The sequence below is a fragment of the Mya arenaria genome, chromosome 2 (genome assembly GCF_026914265.1).
Source record: "Mya arenaria isolate MELC-2E11 chromosome 2, ASM2691426v1".
Classification (NCBI taxonomy): domain Eukaryota; kingdom Metazoa; phylum Mollusca; class Bivalvia; order Myida; family Myidae; genus Mya; species Mya arenaria.
Window position 1 is genome coordinate 17,571,166 of NC_069123.1, and position 14,079 is coordinate 17,585,244.

Consider the following 14,079-nt stretch of genomic DNA (forward strand, 5'->3'; position numbering starts at 1 on the left):
TATAAAGCTGTCACAGGATCCAGAAAGCGTATCGAATCGTGAAAATCTGGACTTGTGTTCACGTGCTACGTTCCAGACATTACAATGCCATGATTAACCACGCCGGCGACGTCAATTATCGTCAAATAGTTGTAGAAAGACTTGTCATAAAAATATAATAAAGTATCATAAATATTTAAATATGAGAATCAGCTCTAATACCATTGAAAACACACATTTAAAATTACACGTTCTTTTTGGTGGCCATCTTTGACATAATGTCCAGTTAACCGTTACTTGTTATGTACATATATATATTTATACAACTGGTTACCTACTTATAATTTGCGAATTTTCACTAAGTAAGTGGAACATGAATCTTATCTAGTTAACCATTTATTATATGTACTTAAAAGGGGAATTCGCAAATCATAACTATATAACCAGTTACTGTTAGAAGCAAAAAAATGCACTTTTAATAGATAACTGGTAGCACAATTCTTATTTTGTTAACCAGTAACTGTAATTCGCAAACCATAACTTGATAGCCTGTTAGTGTTGTGCAGCATGAAAAGGTAACAGGTTTCAGTTATGGGCACTGACAAGCCTGTTAGTGTTGTGCAGCATGAAAAGGTAACAGGTTTCAGTTATGGGCACTGACAAGCCTGTTAGTGTTGTGCAGCATGAAAAGGTAACAGGTTTCAGTTATGGGCACTGACAAGCCTGTTAGTGTTGTGCAGCATGGAAAGGTAACAGGTTTCAGTTATGGGCACTGACAAGCCTGTTAGTGTTGTGCAGCATGAAAAGGTAACAGGTTTCAGTTATGGGCACTGTCAAGCCTGTTAGTGTTGTGCAGCATGGAAAGGTAACAGGTTTCAGTTATGGGCACTGTCAAGCCTGTTAGTGTTGTGCAGCATGGAAAGGTAACAGGTTTCAGTTATGGGCACTGTCAAGCCTGTTAGTGTTGTGCAGCATGGAAAGGTAACAGGTTTCAGTTATGGGCACTGTCAAGCCTGTTAGTGTTGTGCAGCATGGAAAGGTAACATGTTTCAGTTATGGGCACTGTCAAGCCTGTTAGTGTTGTGCAGCATGAAAAGGTAACAGGTTTCAGTTATGGGCACTGTCAAGCCTGTTAGTGTTGTGCAGCATGAAAAGGTAACAGGTTTCAGTTATGGGCACTGTCAAGCCTGTTAGTGTTGTGCAGCATGGAAAGGTAACAGGTTTCAGTTATGGGCACTGTCAAGCCTGTTAGTGTTGTGCAGCATGGAAAGGTAACAGGTCTCAGTTATGGGCACTGACAAGCCTGTTAGTGTTGTGCAGCATGAAAAGGTAACAGGTCTCAGTTATGGGCACTGTCAAGCCTGTTAGTGTTGTGCAGCATGAAAAGGTAACAGGTCTCAGTAATGGGCACTGACAAGCCTGTTAGTGTTGTGCAGCATGGAAAGGTAACAGGTTTCAGTTATGGGCACTGACAAGCCTGTTAGTGTTGTGCAGCATGAAAAGGTAACAGGTTTCAGTTATGGGCACTGTCAAGCCTGTTAGTGTTGTACAGCATGAAAAGGTTACAGGTTTCAGTTATGGGCACTGTCAAGCCTGTTAGTGTTGTGCAGCATGGAAAGGTAACAGGTTTCAGTTATGGGCACTGTCAAGCCTGTTAGTGTTGTGCAGCATGAAAAGGTAACAGGTTTCAGTTATGGGCACTGTCAAGCCTGTTAGTGTTGTGCAGCATGGAAAGGTAACAGGTTTCAGTTATGGGCACTGTCAAGCCTGTTTTTAGTCCTCTGATAGTTACCTTACCGAAAAAGTTTCGCGAATACAAGAAAGCTAGATATTTATCACGAAAATAAAGTGGGTAAAACAAAACAATACGCAAACAATATTAGATTATTATGGCAGTAATATACCACCATAGTACCACCGTAGGTTATATATCACGATAAGATAATATACTAGTACGTCATTTCCACCCGATTTCACCCGGTTGTGAAAGTCGCTTTGGTATATAATGTTACTCAAGGTCGATGAGCTAGAAAGATAACGTTTAATTTATTGGACAGGGAAGCTTAAGGTAAGTACATACAAACACTTTATGTTTTTGCAAGCTATTTGAACAGTACAGTATTTGTATACAATGTAATGTATGTAAAGACAAAGTTGAAGCTAGTATTTCATTGCTAGTTTCTTTTATTATTTCCTTCAATTTTGATATGACATGTACATGCTAACTGTGTGTTTACAGATTGTCTTAGAATGATAACGAACAAAAATATCGCTGAGCTAGAAGAAAAGGGTTACACGATCGTTGCCAACGTCCTTACAGGGGCACAGTGTGACCAAGCCATTACCGAATATCGGACATGGCTGGCCCATTTCGGTGAGAGGTTTCCTAAATCGTTTAATTCTCTTATCAAAGACCATAATGTTGGCCACATGGATACCACATGGAGACTTCGTCTTTTGTCCAAACCGGTATTTGCACAGATCTGGAAGACTGACAAATTGCTGACAAGTTATGACGCCATCGCTATCGGACGTCCGCCGGAAGATGGCGACGAGGACTTTCAAGAGCCAGGAAAGTACTGGTTACACGCTGACACAACGCCCTCCCGTGTCGGACTGCATGCTTACCAAGGTGCCCTCTATCTCGAAGAGCAGACGAAAAAGGATTGGACATTTCAAGTTATTGAAGGCTCCCATAAGTACTCAGAGAAACTTTTTCAAGATTGTCCGGACAAGACGGAGGCGTCGCGGCGCTTGGGGTATTACTATAAACTAGTGGATGGCGATACGCAATATTTTGAGGACAAAGGTTGCCGGACGATGCGAGTTCCAGTGCCTAAAGGAGGAATGGTTCTCTGGGACTCCAGACTTGTGCACGCGAATGCGAGACCTTTGCCGGTACTGGTTTTGATGAGTCTTGGTATATACGGATCATGCATGTGTATTATTAAAATTATTAAGATTATTAATTTTCAGTAAACGTTTTCCAGTCTTATGCACACTAATCATTTTAAATAAACTAATTCGGTTGCGATATACAGGTATGTGAATTTATACAGCAATGTCTGATCAACCGTTCGGTATGTTTTGTTGAGGCACGATCTTCGGACTCCTCACGTGCTTACGCTTAATATGATTAATAAAATGCTATGAAAGCGGCCATGAATAATCTTAAGGCGATTTGTATATCATTTCTTTTCATATTCAGTTTCCTAATTTCAATCTTAACTATATTTCTCATTACATTTTCAAACAATTCATCTACATTAATTCTGCAATAATTAAATTTCTTATAAGAATCGGAAGACAAAGGGTCGTTGGCGTTTTGTGACGTTCATATCGATGACGCCAGCTATTTGGGCGAACGAGACGGACCTGGAGAAACACAGGGAGGCGTACCGGAAACCCACACTCACCACTCATTGGTCCTCACAGGTAACTCATCGCAACCGTGTTTTCTGTGATTCCCGGACGGATCTTCAGCAGTAAATCAGTGGGTAACCTAAGACGAGCATGGTTAATTACAAAAAAATCTGTGTTTGATTTCAAATGAATGCTCTGCTAATGAGCAAATCGCGAGAATGCGCAAAATTCTTTGTATTAAATACTGCATTATATAAGGAACGAACAACAGTTTACATTGAGACCATATCATTATGTATATGAGACCATATTACTGTATTGCAAGCATAAATGAATAAGTGCCCACTCAGCTCCACGCAGTTCATTATAAGTTGCAAATTATAAAATGCAAACGCAATGATAAATCCACAGCCTTCAGGGGCGTAGCCAGGCTTTACTGAATGTTACGCACGAAAGGGGAGGGTGTTGGAGGGGGAATATCCCTGTAGCCGGTGGTTGGGTTCTGGGGGCCTTCCCAGGAAAGAAATGGAAAATGAAACTTACATGTTGAACTCTCAGGTGTATTTTGAAGGATTTATAGGTTCGAGGCTGCCCACTTTGTAGTTACCAAGGGATTGATTTAGACTCAGTAAGCCATCTAGCACAGAGAAGCAATGCTTACTTTAGCTGATCTTCCTATTATTCTGATATCAATTTTTAGCCATTTTTGGCCATATTTATTTTTTCAAATTTCAAATTGATGTTACGCACATGCGTAAGTGCGTAACGCTGGCTACGCCCCTGGCCTAATCGCATTGTGCGGTATATGGGATCACCGATAAGCATACCTGTAGGAATACAGAAACATCCTAAACCATAAATGATGCATTGCATGTTTTCATTTTATTTTCCAGGGAATTCGCCTACTGAAGACCTCGTGCTCACCCGGTATTCCTTTCCCGAACACCGTACCGGAAGTTGCGCAGACACTGGAGGCGCGCCAGCTGTCTGCGATGGAGCCATATGATTTCAACGACGGTCGGCCAAATGGAGATGAATATGTACCAAAATGGCGTAAGATTAGCGTTGAACTGGCGCCCGAACTCGACTTTGAAAAACAATACGCGAACGGACACATTTAATTAATTCAGATCGATGTTTGTTTTGCTGGTTTGTGATTCCCGATTTAAACCAGATACTGTTTTATGTGCCCGTATTGACGTGTTCCACAGTTATGCCGTTTCGGATCTACCAAATTATATACGAAGTGCACGCATTAAAATGAACACAATTTTAAGGACATTTAAGTTAAACTGGTGTTGAAATCCGGCAGGATTCATTTATTGAGTTGGCTTTATTCGAATAATGGCGACCGCGACAAAATCGTTAAAAATACATCAATACAATAATTTTAAAATTCAGTTTGTCAAACTTTTAGCAAAAAGACTGTAAGATCCAAACACAGTAACCAGAAACTTTAAAACTAGAATGTGAACAAGCAGACATTGCTCACTTGCTCAAAACTAAAAGCTATTTTATCCAGGTTATTGTCTAGTAATTGTATATGTACATGTGTATATATGTTTAATCACAATATTCGATCATTTTACGTCCGTCTTTAGTGAATTTTATGCTTGCATTAGATGTATTGAAATGTTTGAATCATTCTTTATATTGACCTTATTCAAACATGTGTCGTTTTTCATATATAAACTATCAGGCTTCAGTTTATTTCAAAATATCTAGATTTGGTTCAGATACAAACCCCTATTTTGTGTATCTTATACTGCAAACAATAACGGCAGCAAGAGGAGTGAAGTTTGCCTCAAATTTCCCTAGCATGCATCGTTAAACAAATGAAATAGGGATCCTTCTATCGTTGTAACAGACCGACGATGAACTATACATTTCATTTACAAAAAAAACATTTTGAGTCGCAGGAACATGCTGAATGTTCTCTTTAAATAAATGTGTCGAACATAAATAATATGTTTGTGAAGTTTTGTAAGGTAACACCCTCTGTAGAAATTGTAACGTTTTGTTTGACACATTCATTGTCACATTGAGAGCCGATAGCGTCAAACCAAGTAACACCGGTGATTAGCAAAAAAGTCACGTGACCACAAATGCAAACGCCAGTAGTATTTTGGCTCGATTGATCGTCAATCCAGGTGAGTTTCTTATCGATATTATCAGGGGGGAGAATCGAGCTTAACCTTAGCATTCAAACAAGATGGCGGCGCCCATGTAAAAGGTGAGTTTTTCGGCGATTTAAAATTTTGGAAGCCAGTTTAGACACTGGCATATTGTGAAAAACCTGCTAGAGAAAATTCCACACCCATTGGTACTTGGATCTCCATGAAACATGCTGTAGTTTTGTCAAACATTCGGACATCGGCATCGACTCGAGAGGAAAACGAACTAAAAGGCACGGCTAAGGTTAGGATCCCTCGATAGTATTGGCCTGTTTTGACGATTAGCAACACTATTCATGATTGTTGTGTCAAGTTGGTGCAATATAAATGTGTATTGATCAAAAGTTATCCGTCTAGAAACCCGTAATGACGTATTTGCTTCAAAATTAGTATTTATGCACAATGCTAAGGAGCAGTGCACGCAAATAAGTGGCTAAGGTTAGGTGCCATTTATTGAGAGAGGCGTTCATTACCTACGGTAATTTTGTTTCCTGTTTGTATCTGTTCTTTCTGAGAGATTAAATGTTTCCGTAACACTGTGCGACATCATCATTATCCAGATGAGGTATTTTGAAACTGCCAAATCTGATTTCGCTGTGTTTTCATATAGATACAGTTGAGAAAAAACTAGTATATGGCATTAAAACATAAAATAAATATTTATAAATTTAGTTTGCTACTGTGCAACTTATTATCTATGCCATCGATTATTAGAGAAATTCATTAAAGAGCCTATCTCATGTGTTTGGACCAAAACTTGTTTTCCCGGTATTGCATCTGAAAATAGCCTATCGAGTGACCAGTTAAATTTTGTTTCCCCCGGTGTATGCGTTTTCAACACTTTGCAGATTTTGCAAACATTCGACACAAATTACGTTTTTGAATATCTACGGTACATGCACATTTGCTAAATTTTGACGTTTTGTGAATAATTGGGGGGTCCTTTCATCATTATTCGGCTACGTTTTCATACAGGGGTAACATATCGTATAACATATAACATACATATTGGGCTTTGCGAAAAATGGTCATTTTGACCATTGACCATTATGAAATGGTAATAAAATCGAAATGTAAGCAAAATAGCAAAAATGAATATAAAACTTTGCCGAAAAGTATAGCATCCGGTTTTTCGACAGCTGCATAGGCTTAAAATACCAAATTTCATTTATGACGGAAAAGTATAGATGCACGTCATTCTATTTCGCCAGCTAGATGTTATATAAAAATCAGCTATGTTTGAAATGTGTTATTCATATTATATGTTTAAAAAAAGTTAATAATGGTAGAAAATAAAGTTTTGTCATTTTCTTTAGAGACATTACAAGTTTAAAATCGAAATTATTACCTCATCCATAAATACACCGTTCATGATTGGACAGAGAGCAATTTTCAAGGACAGAATAAAATGCCTTATTGGCTTATCGAAGTAATTGACAGCGAATCAAAGCATGGTTATACCATTTCAGACCATTGACTACTTCCCATCTGTATTGGCTTTAAAGCTGAATGGTTTGTGACTTCAAAAACAGGCTGAACATGCTGAATCTACTTGGGTGTTTACATGTTCATCGCATCGTTTGTTCATCTTCACTGGATTTGGTCACTTCATCGAATACACAGTGGTTAAATTCAACTTTTTTTATTTTTCTTATAAGAAACTTCTTTTAAATGTTCTTTAATGTTTATTACACATGCGGAACTTTCTCCCCATATATGGTGTTGGGGCCGTGAATCACTCGAAATCAGTGTTATTTCACGTGCAAATGGTCAATTGTCTATTCAGACTCTGAAGTATTTCCTCTTCTGTTTGCCGACATTTGGAACTCCTCGGATGTATTTATTGATCTAAGTTTAAATTGATTGCCAGTGAAGTGTATATTGCAAACATAATTAAGACCCCCAAAAAATAAGTCATAAATATAACTGCTAAATAAAATTACTAAGCGATCTACTTAAACGTACTTAAACGTACCCCTTTTGAGTATGTAAACCGACCAAATACATCCGGGATTGTTTTCGATAAAAATGGCCTAGGTGTTCCGAATGGTTTGCCGAATGCATTCATTGATGATCTTTAGAAAGCCATCTGGGCTGTACAGTACATCACCAGCGATAAAATATTAAATAATGTGCATCGATATATCATGGTGACGAGTGTTATTTATCGTAGATTATTGTTGGGGTATATATTGTCAATGAGCCATTTTTACTATATCAATTTGGAAGGGTTCCAAAACTAGTCGAGCAAGTTCAATGCGCATGCGCTTGTAGCAGTCACTCATTCGCGTGATTTTGTTATTAAGATGAAATTTCAAATTTAGTTTCAAACTGATGATGTTTATTGAAAACTGAGCTGGAAATTGAAATATAATTATGTGTATTGATTTAAATAAGGAAGGAACCAGTACTCGTGTACGTGATACCAAATCGATATGGTTGGGTAATGCCACTGTGTATTAATTAAGTGCATGTGTGCTACACGAAAAAGATACAGAAAAGAAGGATAAGATAAACATTTTTAATTTGTTTTAAAAAATGATTGCAGAAATATATGTTTCTATGCATAAGCGAAGTATACAGTTTGGTGTGCAGATCAATGGCCCGCTGCTAAACCAATGGTCATGGTAAGCGATTAAAATATGCTATATTTTTAACTCATTTTCATAAAAACACATTGTAATTCCGATAATTTGTGTAAGATGAAATATTTGTTATTTCAATTCACTAATCCGAATATTATTGTATAAAAAATCTAATTCTTATATTCAGACTTAATAACTTGCAATATACTTCCTGGTGTTATTGTCGATGATATAACCACAACGCCGCGTTTCACATTTTATATTTACACCTCAACCATTCCTTAAATGAACTGCCTTTCGTCAATTGCGGTTATCATCCGATGAACGCAATATCTTCGGATATGTTCGATCGTGAATAATCGCATAACAATATACATAGAAATTGTCTTCTTATTGTTTGTATTGTGTCATCAGGTTTAGAAAGCGTGAATATGTATATATATAAACTATATATATAAACTATATTACTCGTATGATTACATTTTAAGTTATTGTTATCTTATGATTTGTATTTGTTCAGCTTGAAAATATTTATATATTCAAATGTTGTAGCGTAATGGTTTCAATTAATAACAAAAAAATGTGTTTAGCAGTTATATTCGTGTAGACATCTATATACTTAGTAATATATATATGTATATATTATATTATATTATGTTTTTGTGAACACATATTAGTATTAAGCACAACAAAGTGTATAAGTTGTATAACGGAGTCAGATGGCCTTAGAAATTGATCACTTGAAATACCCCTTCAATTACGCATGTGCATGTTTAGAGAAGATTTTCCAAACTGTCAATAATTTATTTTAGCGTATCTGTTCTTAAACGAAATGCTATAGAACTGTAATTATTTATAGCCGATATTCCACTTTATTCGCAAAGCCAGTAGCAATTGTTGTAAGTTTTAAGGTAAATACCAGTGTGTACAATACACTGGATACGGGTACAAATGTACTTCCTCCTGGAATATACGAGTGTTTTATGGCCAAAGCCCCACCTGGCAAGATTACAAGTTTCTCATGTTTCACCAAGTTGTGAAAGTCCTTTGTATATATTGCTCTCTGGGCGGCGTTTCCTTTTGGCGGTTTTGGTCCACCCAGATATATTTTTCGGACAACTTTTATAAATTACCTTTTGAATAACTTAGCAATATTTATGGCAATTTAATAAATGCCCGTTTTTCATTCAAACGGTGTTTGTTTTCCTTCAATCCATACTAGTTCGACTTCACTGTACATAACGTAACTTTGACCTTGGACAAATACATAAATGCAATTTTATGCAAACATAAAATTACTTATGGCCGTTGTACAATTTATTTCTGTACGTCCGTGGCACGGGATTTATGCAATATCTCTGGAATTAGCCATACGGGCACTTTATCCCAGGAGCCAATCAATTTCCCCCTTTTTGTGCCACGTGACGCTACAGGCCAATCAGAATGCGTCTGCCATTCTTCTTTGTTCTATCTGGCGTATACTAAGCGCTCGCCAGTCTCTGGAATACATATTTACCACCACCTCCCCACCTCCTCCATTCTTTTTTCTCTCTAATTTTATGGACGCTCTTTCCAAGGTCTACCTTGTTTTCTTTTCTCTGTTTCTTTCACTTACCGCCTCGTGCCTTAAGTTGTTTTTCTGGGCAACGTTTTTTTTTTATTTTCCATTGCCTTATACCTATTGTTCTTCCGAATGTGTTCACCCAACTTTGTTAATTTTGAGATTTCATGTTGTTTTTGTAATTGTACGTTTTTATTTTCTGACCAAACTTTGTTAATTTTGAGATTTCATGTTGTTTTTGTAATTGTATGTTTTTATTTTCTGACCACGTTGTTAGTATATACATCTAGGGGTTTTGGTCCACCCAGATATGTTTTTCGGACAACTTTTCTAAATAACCATTTGAATAACTCAGCAATATTTTTGGCATTTTAATAAATGCCCGTTTTTCATTCGAACGGTGTTTGTTTTCCTTCAATCCATACTAGTTCGACTTCCCTGTACATAACGTAACGTTGACCTTGGACAATTACATAACTATTGTTATACGACCTCTGGTAAAGAACGGATAAAGACAAACTATATTTATTTTACATTTAAATTTACTGTAAACTTCATGCATGTAAAATAATTTTACTAAAATTACTTCCAACCTCAAGACATTACCATTGCCCGTAGCGAGCTATTTGAACTCCATATTCATATATAGAGTCTTAGACAGCCATCATTTCATCCAGATATAATTTGATAATAAACGAACACTTCGCTGAGCTAGAGGAAAAGGGTAACACGGTCGTTGCCAACGTCTTCGCAGGGGCAGTGTGTGACCAGGCCATTGAATATAGGAGATGACTGGCCCACTTCGGAGATGGGTTTCCTCAATCCTTTAGCTCTTTTGTCAAATGCAATGTCATTGAATGATGTTGGCCACATGGAGACCACATGGAGACTTCGTCATTTGGCTAAACCGGTTTTTGCTCAGGTCTGGAAGACTGAAAAGTTGCTGACTAGTTTTGACGCCATCGCTATTGGACGTCCACCAGAAGACGAAGAAGAAGAGTTTCAAGAGCCAGGAAAGTATTGGTTACTCGCTGACACAACGCCTTCGCGTGTCGGACTGCATGCTCACCAAGGTGCCCTCTATCTTGAAGAGCAGATGAAAAAAGATTGGACATTTCAAGTTATTGAAGGCTCCCATAAGTATTTTGAGATTTTTTTCATGACAAGACAGAGGCGTCGCAGGGCTTGGGGTATTACTGTGAACTTGTGAATGACGATACGCAATCTTTTGAGGCCAGTTCCCAAAGGCGGAAAGGTTCTATGCAACTTCAGGCTTGTGCACGCGAATGCGAGACATTTGCTGGTAACTTTTTATGTGCATGTGTATTGGTACATATGGATCATGTATTATGATCGAAATACAGGACATTTTCAGCAAATGTATATAAAATAAAAGTTACCAGCAAGGTCAAATTAAGCCAAAAAATATCCAGTTTCACAAGATATATGCAAAGAGGTAGGTTCAGAATTTGACGGCATGGGGTGCGGCTTAGGACATGGTCCCCATCTACTCGGAACCATTGGAAAACATATTATGTTTAAATGTGTAACAAGGGGGTTTCGAGTCCCGTTCCAAATAGTTTCTGGCTAATTATGTTCTAACTTGGTGAGCTTCTGATCATTTTAATTGTCATTGCGTCATGATGGCTGGCTGATATTCATAACGTCACCTTTGTCTTGGCGGGCAATCCCTTGAGCAACAACATTTTGTTATGTGTTAAAAATGTTCCAACGCGTCATCCGCTGTATTGCCAATGAGTCGAAATTGGGTGAAAAAGGTGAGTATGGTCTCTTAGTTTGTCGTTCCAGGGGTAAAAATAAGAAAAATAGAGGAATATAGTTTCACATATGATTGAAATTGTGTAGTAATACAAGTATATATAAAAAATCTGAGAGCAAACAATCAAAATCTGAGCGTGTAGAACTTGTATTACTTGCTAGAGCTGGGTCCTGCTACAAGCCAATAAGAGTTACTCAGAACTACTGAATTTACTAAGATCTTCTAAGACTGACTTTTATCCATTAATACATATCAATAACTATGAACAAGTTTAAATGGGTTTAGTCAAAGGAATTTTTTTTTTTAAATGACCTTTGTTTTGAAATTCTAGTTAAAGGACTTATGAAATCAATTTTGACATTAATCTTGAAAATCACTGTGTAGTGTTTAGAATTGTAACCCCTTAGATCATCCCATTTTTTAAAGGTTAATATTAGACAGCATTATTATTATTATTATTATTATTATTATTATTGATTAAAACAGATTTCATTAAACTCCTTCAAGGACTACTTAGAACTACTAAGAACACTATCATATGAGCAACTAAGAACTACTATTTCAAGAGCAACTAAGAACACTATTTCAAGAGCTACTAAAAACTACTAAAAACACTATTATAAGAGCTACTAAGAACTACTAAGAACACTATTTCAAGAGAGCTACTAAGAACAACAAAGATAAGTTTTACAAGAGCTCCTAACAACTACTAAGAACACTATTTCAAGAGAGCTACTAAGAACTACTAAAATTGAGGTTCCAAGAGCTACTTAAAAACATTAAGAGCTTTTCTTAGAGCTACTTAGAACTACACTATTATATTCTGAACATAATGACAGGCTCTTTTATTTTTGAGTAATAGCTCATTAAACCGTTAGAATTTGACCAATTTGACCTTATCCACTGTTTGCCAATCGAATCTTTAGAAAACTTGCTCGCTATGTGCACTGGCTAAATAATTAGGATAAATCCCGGGTAACGTTTTTTATTGACTTGCTTTCTGTAGACCACTTTTCAGATTTGATCGTTGTTGTATCATTGAGTTATCAGTATTCGATCTTTACCCTCTAAAACACATTACAGATGAAATAATATTGAAATATGCTATTGTTTAAGTGACCGGTATCATTATTATCGTCCCCGTAGTCCACACCGTTAGACAGGCGAGGAAGAAGGGAGAAAAATATGGTACAGTGAAAACTCACTAAACCGGACAAGGTCCGGACCGGGGAAAATTTCCGGTTTAGTGAGGATTCCGGTTTAGTGAGGATTTGATGTACGGAGTAAGTTTAGACGGAGGTTGAGACATGATTAAAGCACATGCAAAAGTGATAAACATATTTCTGCGTTTTTATAATCATCTTTTTTTCCGAGTCTAAAAAAATAAAACAACTCGCGTAATTTAATGCTTGTTAAGTATACTGATATTTTAATCAACGCACCGCTCTAATTTGATTCACTCATAGAAGTCTTTAGATAAAACAACCCCCCAAAATGATCACTTAATAACCGTTTCTAGTTCTTTATTTTCTACAACAAACAAATTAATGTCTCAATCAATTTTTCTTTTCGCAAGTTTGATTAACGTTTGATTATCGCGCGGCAGTCAATCCACAGCGGAATCATCATTATCGATTATCGAGTTATCACAACATCAAAGGTGCAATATTTAACGACGCACCGGCTGTCAAAACAAAGTGACAAAGTGACACGCGATTCGCGAATTCCTAATACACAAAATCATTTTGACATGTTTGAACAAATAAACGTCCGGTTTTGCGAGGTAAAGTTACGTTGACAACTAACAAATTTTCTCGATTTTTTGTCCGGTATCCGGAATTCAGAGGTTCCGGTTTTGTGGGGATTATTTTACATTGAAAAGTATAAGGGAAAAATCGGGACTCTGAAAAAAGTCCGGTATCCCGAGGATTCCGGTTTTGTGGAGATCCGGTTTAGCGAGGTTCCACTGTACATAATAGAGGAGGGAGAAGAGGGGATGGGGGCGGGGGTGAAGAGAGAAGAAATAATGGGAATAATGGAGGGTTAGACGACTTGATAAGATAAAAAGGATGGAGAAAGAAATATAGAAGTGGGGGTATGTACTGATAGTGGAGAGAGGGAGAGAGAGGATGATATAAAAGAGTGGAAGGAAAGAAATGAGGAACAGGGCGAGGGAGTGGGGTTGGGTAGATTTTTTTTGACAGAAGAACGAACTGTGGTAATGCTAGAGGAGGGAATACAGAAAAGGGGGAAGGGATAGAAGATGGGGGGGGGGGGGGTGAAGATAGAGACAGGAAGAAGAGAGGTGGAGAATGGAAGATGGAAGATGGGAGGAGGGGGAGAAGTGAAGATAGAGACAGGAAGAAGAGTGGGGGGAGAATGGAAGATGGGAGGAGGGGGAGAAGTGAAGATAGAGACAGGAAGAAGAGAATGGGAGAATGGAAGATGGAAGATGGGACGAGGGGGAGAAGTGAAGATAGAGACAGGAAGAAGAGAGGGGGGAGAATGGAAGATGGAAGATGGGAGGAGGTGGAGAAGTGAAGATAGAGACAGGAAGAAGAGAGGCGGAGAATGGAAGATTTAAGATGAAGGAGGAAAGGGAGAAGTGAAGATAGAGACAGGAATAAGAGAGGGGAG

At 37.6% G+C, this 14,079-nt stretch overlaps 2 protein-coding genes and 1 pseudogene across 2 annotated transcripts in view; all 3 read left to right on the forward strand.

Annotated features, from left to right (window-relative positions):
* Positions 1 to 1,959: 1,959 nt before the first annotated feature.
* Positions 1,960 to 5,207, forward strand: LOC128223736 (uncharacterized). Its single transcript, XM_052933096.1, has 4 exons — positions 1,960 to 2,047; positions 2,219 to 2,877; positions 3,277 to 3,414; positions 4,236 to 5,207. Exons 2-4 carry the CDS (start codon positions 2,230 to 2,232, stop codon positions 4,461 to 4,463), a joined length of 1,014 nt encoding a protein of 337 aa, XP_052789056.1. The 5' UTR covers positions 1,960 to 2,047; positions 2,219 to 2,229; the 3' UTR covers positions 4,464 to 5,207.
* A 2,624-nt stretch (positions 5,208 to 7,831) lies between these two features.
* Positions 7,832 to 14,079, forward strand: part of LOC128218302 (lysine-specific histone demethylase 1A-like) — a 32,992-nt gene continuing 26,744 nt past the window's right edge. The window contains exon 1 of the mRNA XM_052925961.1: positions 7,832 to 8,143. The gene's annotated coding sequence lies outside the window, so the exon portion shown is untranslated. The remainder of the gene's footprint in view (positions 8,144 to 14,079) is intronic.
* On the forward strand, positions 7,952 to 13,702 carry LOC128213612 (uncharacterized; annotated as a pseudogene).